Source organism: Equus przewalskii, chromosome 22, assembly GCF_037783145.1.
Source record: "Equus przewalskii isolate Varuska chromosome 22, EquPr2, whole genome shotgun sequence".
Taxonomy (NCBI): Eukaryota; Metazoa; Chordata; class Mammalia; order Perissodactyla; family Equidae; genus Equus; species Equus przewalskii.
In genome coordinates, this window is record NC_091852.1 from 25,392,992 (window position 1) to 25,407,262 (window position 14,271).

Here is a 14,271-nt window from a genome sequence, read left to right on the forward strand (position 1 = left end):
GAGATCATTTTTCTCCTTTATTCTGATAATGTGGTGAATTACGTAACTCGATCTTCAAATATTAAGCCATCTTCATTTACCATTCAGTACAGATGCACGATATAAAATCAATATACAAAAATTAGTTGGATTTCTATACACTAATAATGAACTGTCTGAACTGTCAAAAGAGAAATTAGGAAGACAATTCCATTTATAATTTCATCAAAAAGAATAAAATACCTGTGAATAAATTTAATCAGGGAGGTGAAAGATCTGTATACTGAAAACTCTAAGACACTGATGAGAGAAATTAAAGATGACACAAATAAATGGAAAGATATTCTGTGCTCATGGATTGGAAGAATTAATATTGTTAAAATGTCCATACTACCCAAAGCAATCTACGGATTCAATGCAATCCCTATCAAAATTCCAATGGCATTTTTCACAGAAATAGAAAAAAACAACCCTAAAATTTGTATGGAGCCACAAAAGACCCTGAATAGCCAAAGCTATCTTGAGAACGAAGAACAAAGCTGGAAGCATCACGTTTCCTGATTTTGAACTATACTACAAAGCTATAATAATCAAAACAGCATGGTATTGGCATAAAAACAGACACATAGATCAAAGGAACAGAACAGAGAGCCCAGAAATAAACCCATACAATACACGGACAGCTAATTTTTGACAAAGAAGCCAAGAATATACACTGGGGAAAGGACAGTCTCTTCAATAAATGGTGTCAGGAAAACTGGACAGCCACACACAAAAGAATGAAACTGGACCACTATCTAACACCATACACAAAAATTAACTTAAAATGGATTAAAGATCTGAACATAAGGCCTGAAACCATAAAACTCTTAGAAGAAAACATAGGTGGTAAGCTCCTTGGCACAGGTCTTGACAACGATTTTTTGGATTTGACACCACAAGCAAAGGCCATAAAAGCAAAAACAAATAAATGGGAATACATCAAACTAAAAAGCATTTCCACAGCAAAGGAAACAATCAACAAAATCAAAAGACAACCTACTGAACAGGACAAAATATTTGCCAATCATATATCTGATAAAGGGTTAATATCCAAAATATATAAAGAACTCATACAGCTCAACAGCATAAAAACAAACAACCCAATTAAAAAATAGGCAGAGGATCTGAATAGACATTTTTCCAGAGAGGACATACAGATGGCCAACAGGTAAATGAAAAGATGCTGAATGTCATTAATCACCAGGGGAAATGCAAATCAAAACCACAATGAGATTGTCATCTCACATGTGTCAGAATGGCTATTACAAAAAAAAGAAAAAAGAAGTAAGTGTCGGCAACGATGTGGAGAAAAGAGAACCCTTGTGCACAGTTGGTGGGAATGTAAACTGGTGCAGCCACTATGGAAAACAGTACGGAGGTTCCTCAAAAAATTAAAAATAGAACTACCCTATAATCCAGCTATCCCACTGCTGGGTATTTATCCGAAGGAAACAAAAACACTGAACTCGAAAAGATACCTCACCCCCTTGTTCACTGCAGCATTAGTAACAACAGCCAAGACATGGGAGCAAGCCAAGTATCCATCAATGAAAGAATGGATAAAGAAAATGTGGTACGTATACAGAATGGGGTATTATTCAGCCATAAAAAAGAAGGGAATCTTGCCATTGGTGACAGCATCAGATGGACCTTAAGGGCATTATGCTAAGTGAAATAAGTCAGACAGTGAAAGACAAATTCTGTATGGTCTCACCTATATATGAAATCCAAAAAACTAAACTAAACTCAAACTCACAGATAGAGAGAACAGATTAGTGGTTGCCAGAGGTGGGGGATATGGGGTGGGTGAAATGGGTGAAGATAGACAAAAGGTACAAACTTCCAGTCATAAAATAAATAAGTCCTGGGGAGTACAGCATGATGACTATAGTTAATAATACTGTATTACATATTTGAAAATTGCTAAGAAAATAGATCCTAAAAGTTCTCATTACAAGAAAAAAGTTGTATCTAAGTATGGTGACAGAAGTTAACTAGACTTACTGTGGTCATGATTTTGCAATAGAGTCACGCGTCACTTAATGATAGAGACATACTCTGAGAAACGCATCATTAGGCGATTTCATCATTACGTGAACATCACGGAGTGTACTCACACAAACCTAGATAGCCTACTACACACCTACGCTATATGGTATAGGCTTTTGCTCCTAGGCTACAAACCTGTACAGCATGTTACTGTGCTGAAAACTACAGGCAATCATAACACAATGCTATTTGTGTTTCTAAACACAGAAAAGGTACAGTAAAACTATGATATAAAAGATGAAAAATGGTACATTTGTATAGGGCACTTACGTGAATGGAGCTTTAAGGACTGGAAGTTGCTGTTGGTGAGTCAGTGAGTGAGTGGTGAGTGAATGTGAAGGCCCAGGACATGACTGTGCACTCCTGTAGACTTTACAAACACTGCACACTTATGCTGCACTAAATTTATTAAAAAATTATTTTTTTCTTCAGGAATAAATTAACCTTAGCTTACTGTAACTTTTTCACTTTATAAACTTTTTTTAAACTTTTTGACTCCTTTTGTAATAATTTAGCTTAAAATACAAACACATTGTACTGCTATACAAAAATATTTTTTCTTTGTACTCTTATTGTTTAAGCTTTTTTCTATTAAAAAAATATTTATTTTTCTTAAACCTTTTTATTAAAAACTAAGACACAAACACACACATTAGCCTAGGCCCAGACAGGGTCAGGATCATCAATATCACTGTCTTCCACCTCCACATCTTGTCCCACTGGAAGGTCGTCAGGGGCAATAACATACATGGCGCTGTCATCTCTTACGATAACAATGCCTTCTTCTGGAACACCTCCTAAAGGACCTGCCTGAGACTCTTCTTCAGGAGGTGTCAATCTTTTCAGAAATATGTCCATGGTGGTTTGCTTGGTTTACTTTTTTCATCATAGATTTGCTTGTAAGCAGATAATGCACCATGAACATTCCTCTCTATTAACGAAAACCTTTCAGTGTTGGGGTCCACGTTGTCAAACTTTTTAAGGAACTTGCTGAGGCCTGCAAAGGCTTCTGCTAAACCCTTCACTGTGAATTTTCTCGAACGTTGTTCTTTTTCTTCTCCTGCAGTTTCCTTTTCTCTTGCCTCTTCTTGAGCTATGCATTCCTGTTCCAGTTTCAACAATTCCTCATTAGCCAATTTCTCAGGAACCACCTCGAGGAGCTCCTCAATGTCATCCTCATCCACAGCCAGGTTAAAGTTGTTTGCCATCTCAACCACAGCCTTCCTGATTTTTGCAACCTCCTCATCCTTGGAAAATCCCTTGAAGTCATGGACAAACCTCTTGAGTGTCTTCTTCCAGGCGCTATTCATAAATTCCTTGGTGACATCAGCCCAGGTGCAAGCAAGGGTCTTGATGCAGTTATAGGTGTCATAATCCTTCCAGAAGTGCATCAGTGTCTTCCTCAGCTGCAGCAATAACCTGGGCAAAGGTCCTCCTCAGGTAGTAGGCCTTAACATCTACTATAACTCCTTGGTCCACTGGTTGGACTAAAGTGGCAGCGTTTGGAAGGAGAAACACTGCTTCAATATAAGCCTTGAAACCTGGCACTGACTTCGCCTCCTTATGGATGAAAGTCCTTTCAGGCATCTGTTTCCAGAATAGAGAAGCTTCACTCATACTGAATATTTGCTCTGGCAAGTAATTTTCCTCCACAATCAGCTTATCTAGAGTTTACAAAGATTCTTCAGCTGCCTTCACATCAACACTCACAGACTCACCACTCACTTTCATGTTATGTAATGATTAACGATTCTTGAATCACTTAAATACCAAGAACTAGCAGTAAATTCAACATCGTAGTTGGGTCCAGTCTTCTCTTTCAACAATGCAAACTTTTTGCTTTGGCCATGATCATCATACTCCTAAGAGGGATATGCTTCTGTGTCTAGTCTTCAACCCAGGTCATCAGAAGTTTCTCCATGTCTGATATAGGCCCTTCTCGATTTTTGTTAGTCTCATTACCCTCAATGAAGCAGATCCTTTAACAGCTTCCATCACTTTGTTCTTGTTCTTTAAGATCGTAGCTATGGTAGAATGGGACATGCCTAACTGGCAAGCAATAACCATCACTGATTTTCCACCTTCATAGTCCTTAATCACTTCTAATTTCATTTCCAGGTCAATCACTTGATGTGGTCTCTTAACATTAGCAGTGGATCTGGTATGCTCAGGGGCCATGATGAACAAGAACATAAGATTAAATCAAGCACAAGAGAAAATGAAATAATCAAGAGACGTGGTAAGCATAAGATGTATGAGGCTGCTGCCGGTGTTAACACAGCACACTGTTTTACAGTACACTTTTTTTGGTAAGTAAAAAGACTGTACTCTAAAATAACAATAAAAAGTATAGTAAATACACAAACCAGTGACACAGCTGTTTATTATCATTATCAAGTACTATGTACTGTACATAACTATATGTGCTACACTTTTATACAACTGGCAGTGCAAAAGGTTTGTTTACAGCAGCATCACCACAAAGACTTGCGCTGCACTATGACATTAGCACATCACTAGGTGACAGGAATTTTTCAGCTCCACTTCAATCTTATGGGACCGTCGTGTACACAGTCCATCACTGACCAAAATGTTACACAGTGCATGAGTGTAGATACAAATATTATATCATTATATGGTATACCTGAAACTTAAAAAAAAATCTTGTATTCCTGGAATAAGCTCAATTTGGTGGAAAGCATTATCTTTTTTTACGTATATACAGACATATATACATACACACACACACACATTGCCGGATTCAGATTGCAAATATCTTATTTAGGATTTTTGCATCTAAGTATGGCACTTATCTACCAAAAGTATCCACTACAGCTAAACATATGCACACCTTATAACTCAGTAATTCCACTCAGAAATGCGTATACACACGTGTACCAAAAGACATTTACAAAAATGTTCATAAGAGCATCATTCATAATAGCCAAAACCTAGAAACAATCTAACACCCCCAGTAGAATGGATATCCTTGTCAATGGAATATTATTCAGCAATGAAAAAGAATGAACTACTACCAAACACAACATAGATTAGTCTTACAGACATACTGTTGAGTGAACAAAAGCCATACACATAGGAAAACATAGTGCATGAGTCAATTTATAGAAAGTTCAAATACAAACAAAATTAAATCCATCAAGACATAAGTCAAAATAGTGGTAACCTTTTGAGGGAGGAATGACTGGGGAGGGCCACAAAGGAGGCTTCTGGAGTGCCAGCAATAATCTCAATCTTGCTCTGAGTTCTGGTTATATGGTTATATTCAGTTTGTAAAAATTCCTTAGGCTGAACACTCAGAGCTGTGTGCTTTTCTTACATTATAATAAAAGATGAAACAAAGACACCTAAAGATAAAATTCATTTTATGATAAAGTTCATTTTATGCATTGCACCATAAAAAATACTTGAGAAAAATATAAGACCCATTAGCAGGAAACAGATTTACAGTTTTAAATTATCTACTACCTGGCCTTTAACCCCACATAGATCCCACTGCCACATGCTGGTACTCCAGCCCTACTCCAGCCTCTCACTGATGGTCCATTGAGGTGTAGAGGTCATCCACAGGTCAACTTTTGGTGTAAAAAGGCAGACTAGGAAGATTGGGATGAGGAAGGCAGATCAGTTCCTGAGTAAGATACTCTCCATGATTTAAATAAGGCAAAAAGAGCCCTTTGACAAGAAATTACAGACTTGAGGATTTCACTCAGTGAGTATTAACCCTAAGAGGTAGGTACTAATGCTACCCCATTTTTACAGATGAGGAACTGAAGTGTGGAGCAGTTACGTGACTTGTCCAAGGCTGAGACACAGGGTGTGCTATGGCTGAGATGTGAACTTGGGTCATCTGAGTACAGCCTGTGCTCTTAATCACAACCCTATCCTGCCTCCCCCAGAAAGCTCTTAATTATCTCGTAGAGAAAGGTGGCGGGCAGATACAGAAATATTTTCACTTTACATTCTTTCTCCTGCCATCATGTAAATCCTATGATGCTTCCCATTTCTTGTGCATTCATTTCTTCTTAAAGAATGAGCCCCATCTTCCTTAATGCAATGGATATGGGCATGTGTGATGTTGAGGGGAGGCAGATCTCAGCGTCAAGAATGAAAAGTCAAAGTTCCCTGGAAGTCCAGTAAAAGAAGACCCAACTTAGTCAAACAGCATCATTCCCACTGCTCTACTTCATTCTAACTTCAGGTAGTGGCATCAACACCCAGAAGAAACAAAAAAAAAACAAAAAAAAAAAAGGAGGAACTGGGGCTGGCCGAGTGGTTAAGTTCATGCACTCCGCTTTGGGGGCCCAGGGTTTCCATGGTTTGGATCCTGGATGCGGACATGGCACCGCTCAGTAGGCCATGCTGAGGTGGCGTCCCACATAGCACAACCAGAAGGACCCACAAATGGAATATACAACTATGTACTGGGGGGGGGGGCTCTGGGAAGAAGCAGGAAAAAAAAAAAAAGGAACTAATAAAGGAGACTGACAGCAGTGAATATTGTTATGGAAGCCAAGTAAGATGAGGTCTGACAACTGACCACTGAATTTAGCAATGTGACTTTTACAAGAGCGAATTTAAAGTTAACTACAACTGGTTCAAGAACAGAAGCAAAGGAATTCCACTCTCTCAAGGAACTTTGCAATAGATGGGAATAGAGAAATGAGCAGTAGTTGGAGGGTAACGGGGAGTCAAATGTATGTTTAAGACGAGAGAAAAAGCACAGGGAGGGAAAAATTAATGACAGAAGAAAGAAAAAAAATGTTTAAGTCACCAGTCTCCTATGTGTGGACCTGGAAGGCGTTTTCCATTTTTCACTCTTATAAAAGAGCCAAGAAGATGATGCAGTACTTAGACCTATGTGTTTATGTGCAACTATTTCTGTAGGATAAATTCCTACAAGTGGACCTGCTGGAGAGAAGGGTCTGCACATTTTTTAAAGTGGTACATATAGCCAAACAGCCCCAAATTGCATCAGTCTACACTTCCATCAATGGAGTATGAAAATGCCGGTTGCTCCATAGTCATCAGCATTGGGCATTATCATTCCACTTACTTTTTGCAAATCTAATATAAAAAATTCTTACTGTTATTTGAATTTACATTTCTTCTAAAATAAAACTTAACTGTTTAGTTTGGCAGTTTCTTAAAAAGTTAAACATGAATTTACCATATGACCCAGGAATTCCATTCCGAGGTATCCACCCAAAAGAAATGAAAATATATGTGCACCCAAACACTTACGCACAAATGTTCATAGCAGCATTATTCATAATAGTCTCAAAGTGGAAACAATCCAAATGTCTATCAACTGATGAATGGATCAACAAAATGCAGTATATCCACATAATGGAATATAATTCAGGCATAAAAAAGAATGAAGCACTGATACATGCTACAATATAGATGAGCCTCAAAAAACATACACAGTGAAAGAAGCCAGACTGGTAATGAGCATGGAAATCCCTAAAATTGATTATAAGGATGACTGCACAACTCTGTGAATATATGTAAAAACCACTGAATTTTACCTTTAAATGAGTGCATTGTAGGGTACGTGGATTATATCTCAATAACACTGTAATTTTTAAAAGAAGAATGCCGGTTATAAACAAGCTGGTTATAAAACAGCAGTTAGAGTATGATCCCATTTTTGTAAGAAAAAAATATATATATACCTACACACACATATATAAAATATATTAATGTATACATATAGAAAAAATCCCAGAAGGGTAGAGCCTAAATTATAACACTAGTTTGTTCTGGGTGGTAGGATTACAGGGTCATGGATATTTTTCACAAGAGGGAAAAAAGGATTCTCTGACCCCTTTGCTTATGGGCTTTCTTCTACTCAAGGTTGGTAGTAGCTGAATTTTTCACAAGATATATTACCAATTTAATCTGTTTAAATTTTAAAATAATAGTAACACCTTCAAAATTATTAAATCAAGCCTTCTTGACTTACAATATGAATCACTAGTCTGTTAAATCAAGTCATTCTTTCATGCATTCTGGCCTTTTAAAAATTAGGTAGCAATGATTATCCTAGTCACTAAAAACTCCCCAAGGAATGTCTCTCTCTGAAGTGACAATGGAGCACTACAGAGTACAAACTGTTTTAACCGAAAAGTTTCCAGGACAGGACAAGTGCTACTCGCACAGGAAAGAAAGGGCCTGTTGAAGTAGCCGAGGACAGAGCAATCTAGCGTACACTCTCATGCCGAACCCCAAATCCAGGAGGCCTTTCTCCTTTCAGTCAAATGTGGAAGCAACACTAATTAGCTTTCTGAACGCCATCCCCACAAGAACACTAGTCGTCTGTGGGCAGCGGCATCTGGAAGTGACAGAGGTACTGGGACAGGTTCTGGAAGGTCAGAAAGTGCCCAGAAAGCTGTCGGGTATAGTTTAGCCACAAGAAGCTACCAAAACCTAGAGGGAAAACATTGTATAAAACTTAGAAAAAGGAGGAAACATTCTCTCCAAATCTTTTGTAGGATGCCACTCCAGAAAAAATTAATTTTGAAATGTGGGGATTTTATTTAGAATGAGTAAAACATTTAAATTATATCTATGTATATTGCTAACTAGTAACAAGTCTGTTTTTGCGTTATTATTAAAAGCAATCATATGCAATGCAAAAATTTAAAGACTACTACAAACTATAAAGAGTATAAGTAAAGCAGTAATGACAAGGTCTGGCTTTAAATTCATGAAGCAATGGAGAGTTCAAACTGGTTTTTCACATTTTGCCCCTTCCTCCACTCCAGTCACACCCACCACAGCTCCACCAGCCAATATGTACCATCTGGCAGTGACTGTTATTATACAGTTTGTTTACTCCCAAATAATGTAATTATATCTAAAAATGTATGCAACTGTACAATTTTTATGTAAAATGATCTACATTTAGTAAAAAGAGCACAGACTATAAGCTAGTCAGGCCTAGTGAAAGTGACTGCTCAATAAATGTAAATAGAGGAATTGACTTGGACAAGACCTCACTAACCCTAGGTAAATGTGTTTTAACGTCTCTGGACTAAATATATGTAAAATATATTAACATATATGCATGGAATATGTATGCATTCATATACATCCACAGAAAAAATTCAGGAAAGTTACAAACTAAACCTTAAGACTGGCTTTTCTCTGGCTCGGAGGAGTACAGGGGTAGGGTGCTGTCATAATAAATTAAAAGCATGGATATGAAGGCATTTAACATACGCTCCTGCCCATGTGGAGCCCTGACATTTTCACCAGAGCAAAGAAAGACAGTCTCTTCTTTGCTAACAGAATTTTCTCTATTTTTTGATGTAGTGGTTGTTATACTAAGTGTTCCTCGTATCATGACTGAATCCAAGAATTAGAGGGAAAAGGCTAATAGTGTAGCATCTACTTACTCCTATAGATATTAGATACCAGGTGCTCGTTAGTTAGACAAGAGTAAGCAGAAAGATTTGAGAGTTGAAAAGAAAGTAGAACCTCACTTCTGACCTTATGACCTTGAGATTCTCAAAGGTTAGCTGAAGTAAAATATATTTGCATTTTGAAGGGTAAGGTTTAAAATAAGTTGGATGGAAAATATTAAAATGTGGTATTGTTTAGGTTATAAAGACATACTTAGCACTCAGGCTATCTTCATAACAAACAATACAACATCTGTAAAGAGTACTAAAAACCAAGTGCCGTATCATCTTACTAACTTCTCCCAGCCCATCTCAGGCCCCAAACACACTCAGAAAACTTGCAGCAAAGGCTACCTCTCTGGCTAAAATGCATTACCCAAATTTCTAACAGAGTGGGGAAATGGCATGGAACTCCCAACGTCAGATTTTAGTATACCCTGACTGAACAAATCTGAGCTTTGAATTCTAAGAAAGGTGACAACTGATACTTATCAACTTAATCTTGTTATCCTTAGAAAAGTTTAATTGTAAAATCAAAAATATTTCTCTGGCTGATTAAATATTGCTGGATTTTTACAACATTCAAATTAATTCAATGATAAAGTCCTTTAACTTCAGGGAGATTTTCTCATTTTAATTCATGAAATTTTTGTCATTTAATATTATTTATATCATAATCACCCATAATGGATAAAAAAGTTCACCGCCTATATGATAATCTGCTTAGTGGTTAAGAACAACAGCTCTGCACCTGGACTGCCTAGGTTCAAATCTCACTGTGCTATTTACCAACTGTGAAACCTTAGGCAAGTTACAATCTCTCTTGCCTCAGTTTTCTCATGTGTAAAATAAAGGTAATGACAGTACTTATCCCTCTTATCACATAACTTCTCACATTGTTCTGAGGATTAAGTGACTCAATATAGTATATAAAAATGTTTGAACAACACCCAGCACATAATAAGTGCTATACAAGCGTTAGGTGCTGCAAAGGGCTCCTGGACCAGCAGGGTAGCTGACAATTCAACTCAATTCTGACCTTATCTACCCAAAATCAGAATCAGATTCCACCAATAAAGGACTCAGTCCCACAAGACCACCCTCCACTTTAGACGCCAATCATTAAGTCGTGGTTGTTACCTATATACTTCTGACTGATGGGCTACAAATCAGAGGTGCCCACAACCCCCTCCTTGGGTTCAATTAATTTGCTAGAACGGCTCATAGAACTCAGAGAAACATTTTACTTACTAGATCACTAGTTTATTAGAAAAGGATATAACTCAGGAACAGCCAGATGGAAGAAACATAGTACAAGTATGTAGGAAGGGACACAGAGCTTCCATGACCTCTCTGGGCATGCCACGCTCCCAGCACTTCCATGTGCTCACCAATCCCCATCTCCAAAATAGAGGCAATGAGTTGTCCTTTGGGGTTTTTACGGGGGCTTCATTACGCAGTCATGACTGACAAAGTAAGTGGCCACTGGCAAGTGATTCAACCTTAAGCGCCCCCCTCCATGGAAATCAGGAGGTGGGACTGAAGGTTCCAATCCTCTGATCGCCTGGCTAGTTCTCCTGGCAACCAGCCCCCACTCTTGGGTGGGATCCAAAAGTCACCTTCGTTAACATAAACAAGACACCTATATCACTCTCAACACTTAAGAAATCCCATGGGTTCTAGGAGCTGTGAGCCAGAAACTGGATGAAGACCAAATACATAGTTCTTATAATAAATCATAATATCACAGGTGCTATTAATATTATTTTGTTAAAAGTTTTTACAGAGCCAGGGCCAGCCCACCTTCAGCAGCCCAGGTTCTTTTCCCCGGGCGTGGACCTACACTACTCTGTTGGCAGCCATGCTCTGCTGGCAACCTACGTACTAAAATATAGAGGAAGACTGGCACGGATATTAGCTCAGGGCAAATTTTCCTCAGGAAAAAAAGAAATTTTTTACAGGGCCAGTTCTGGTGGCCTAGTGGTTAAGTTCAGCACGCTTCTCTTCAGCAGCCCAGGTTCAGTTCCCAGGCGTGGACCTACACCACTCATCTGTCAATGGTCATGCTGTGGCAGCAGCTTACATACAAAAAGAGGAAGATTGGCAACAGATGTTAGCTCAGGGCAAATTTTCCTTGGAAAAAAAAAAATTTTTTTACAAAGACAAACTAAAACTATCTCATGCTCTAAAAAGAATGTTCATTTCATTAGAGAGATTACTTACGTTCAAAAAAATTTCCACTTTTATAAAAACAAGAATTGCATTAAAATATACAATGCAATTACATTAAAATATAAAATACAGCCTCAAATACCTGTTTGGAACACAAGTTCTTTTCCTCCTACACCCGCTGCCTCCAAGTTAATGAATGCACGAATCAAGCTGGCCCAGGGGTGCTGAGTGATGAAACCGTGACTGGCCTGAATAGGAAGGAAACAGAACAAACAGAGGTTAAATAATCTTAAACTATTAGTCTTTATTTTGCTTACTTTAAAGACAGAACATCTACGTTGATGAGGGGAAGAACAGGAAAATAACCATTTTTTCAAAGGCGGTATCTAACAGACATCTATCTGGCTCTCTCTCTATGCATGACGGCTGTGTGCAGTTTGCTGAGCGGAAAGTCATCATCACAGGAGGCAGCCGGAGTTCCATGAGTGATGCCAACAACGTCCTTAGTAAGCGTGAGGCTGTGCAAAAGAAAGCGCAAAAGAATAGGGGAGAAGGGATGACCTGCCTGGGTGGGTGCCTGCCTCACACTGTGTGCCTGTCTCAAAACATCTCCGAAACTCCGCTGTCAAAGAAACCCTGAGGTGAATAATTATGCCATCGCAGAATCCTTTTAGGAATCAAACACTGACAAGATGATCTGTTCTAAGCTGAGTTTTCAAATACTGAACATGTGTGCATAACTGACTATGGAATTTTTAAACTACTGCCAGGTACAATGTTTCTTTTGCACGTCATTTTATAATACCACTTAAATGAATAACCAAAAGGCATAAGTGTTAGCTATTATCATTATTACTCTCATTATTATTAGTCAACCTTAGTACTTAAAACAGTAAAATCTCACTTGCAAGACATTTTCCTCAGCACCATTAAAGAGAAAAATGACAGCATGATGTAAGGCTTCTGAAGACGTTGACAAGACGCGAAGGACTTCCAGCATCACTGAACAGCTAACTGCATCATCACTGGCACCTTTAAATCAGAAAAAGAGATTTGCTTCTCAGACTTTAAAACCTTCACAGTAGGAACCATCATGGCTAGGAATGGGGTGTTCTCATCACAGAAGCTGCAGAAACACAGCTCACTCTGTCATCTGGGGATGAGTAGATCTACCAGCAGTAAACTCCATGAGGGCAGGGATCTTTATCTGGTTTGCTTGCTGACTTACTCTCAACGTCAAGAACTGTACATAGCCGAAAGTAGATGCTCACTTAATATTTTCTGAATAACCAACCAGATGGGACCTAAATTTGACACTGAAAACTGGCATTTTCATCAACCCAAGGTAACTTGTTTCATTCTTTATCCTTATTCCACATCCTCTGTAACCTTCTCATTTCTCGTGTTCACAGCTTCCTATATCATCTCCCACTGCCACCCTCTCCTTTCCTGCTTGTTTTCCCGCCAAAATCATAAAAGCTGCAGATCACTCCACATTGATAGGAGGGTCAGTTTGGAAAGTGTAGCTTTTTTTTTTTTGCTGAGGAAGATTCGCCCTGAGCTAACATCTGTGCAGTCTTCCTCTATTTTACATGTGGGTCACTGCCAAAGAATGGCCGCCAATGAGTGGTGTAGATCCACACCTGGGAACTGAACCCAGGCTGCTCAAGTAGAGTGTGCTGAACTTAACCACGAGGACATGGGGGCCAGGCCCTGGTGTAGCAATTTTTAAGCTTTCTCCAAGGGGATCATGTGATCAAAAGTACAAAGAAGACACCAAATCTAGTAAGATACAGGGAAGGAGACTAATGACCTAAGTATTATCCCTGGTCCTAGCACTGATAAAGCAGAGGACCTCATCAATCACTTAACTTCTTCTTGATTCAGAAACTTTACATATTAATTAAAACTGATTATAAAGATGACTTTTAGCGTCTTGATTTTGTTAAAGCACTTAAGAGCAGTTAAAGGAACTCATTGGATATTTGATGATATTAAGGAATTACTGTTAAGTTTTTTAGGTGAGGTACTTCATGGTATTATGGGCATGTCAAAAAAGAGTCCTTAGGGTTGGTCCAGTGGCTCAGCAGTTAAGTTCGCACATTCTGCTTCAGCGGCCCAGGGCTTGCTGGTTTGGATCCCGGGTGCAGACCTCTGTATTGCTTGTCAAGCCATGCTGTGGCAGGCGTCCCACATATAAAAAAGTAGAGGAAGATGGGCATAGATGTTAGCTCAGGGCCAGTCTTCCTCAGGGGGAGGAAAAAAAAACAGGAGGCTTGGTGGCAGATGTTAGCTCAGGGCTAATCTTCCTCAAAAAAAAAAAAAAGCAAGAGTCCTCATCTTTCAGGGATATAGACTGAAATACTTATGAAGAAACTGATACAGCTGAGATCTGCTTCACATAATCAAGGGTTGCCTGGATGGGGTAAAGAAACAAGATCAGACTGTTGAAGCTGGGTGATAGGTAAACTCAGGTTCATTAAACATTCTATTTTTGTACATATTTGAAATTTTCCATAATAAAAATTTTAAAGAGTCATCAAAGTAAGCAGGCACAGCAATAACACAAGCAATTGCATTTCTGATTTTACACAGTGGGAGG

The 14,271-nt window shown here is 38.6% G+C and overlaps 1 protein-coding gene across 3 annotated transcripts in view; it reads right to left on the reverse strand.

Moving 5' to 3' along the window:
• ERMP1 (endoplasmic reticulum metallopeptidase 1) overlaps nt 1–14,271 on the reverse strand; it is a 72,096-nt gene that overhangs the window by 29,085 nt on the left and 28,740 nt on the right. For all 3 annotated transcript variants that reach the window (XM_070590019.1, XM_070590017.1, XM_070590018.1), the window contains exons 3-4: nt 12,574–12,701; nt 11,812–11,917 (exon numbers count right to left, since the gene is read on the reverse strand). In XM_070590019.1, the coding sequence (XP_070446120.1) occupies nt 11,812–11,917; nt 12,574–12,701 (234 nt within the window). The remainder of the gene's footprint in view (nt 1–11,811; nt 11,918–12,573; nt 12,702–14,271) is intronic.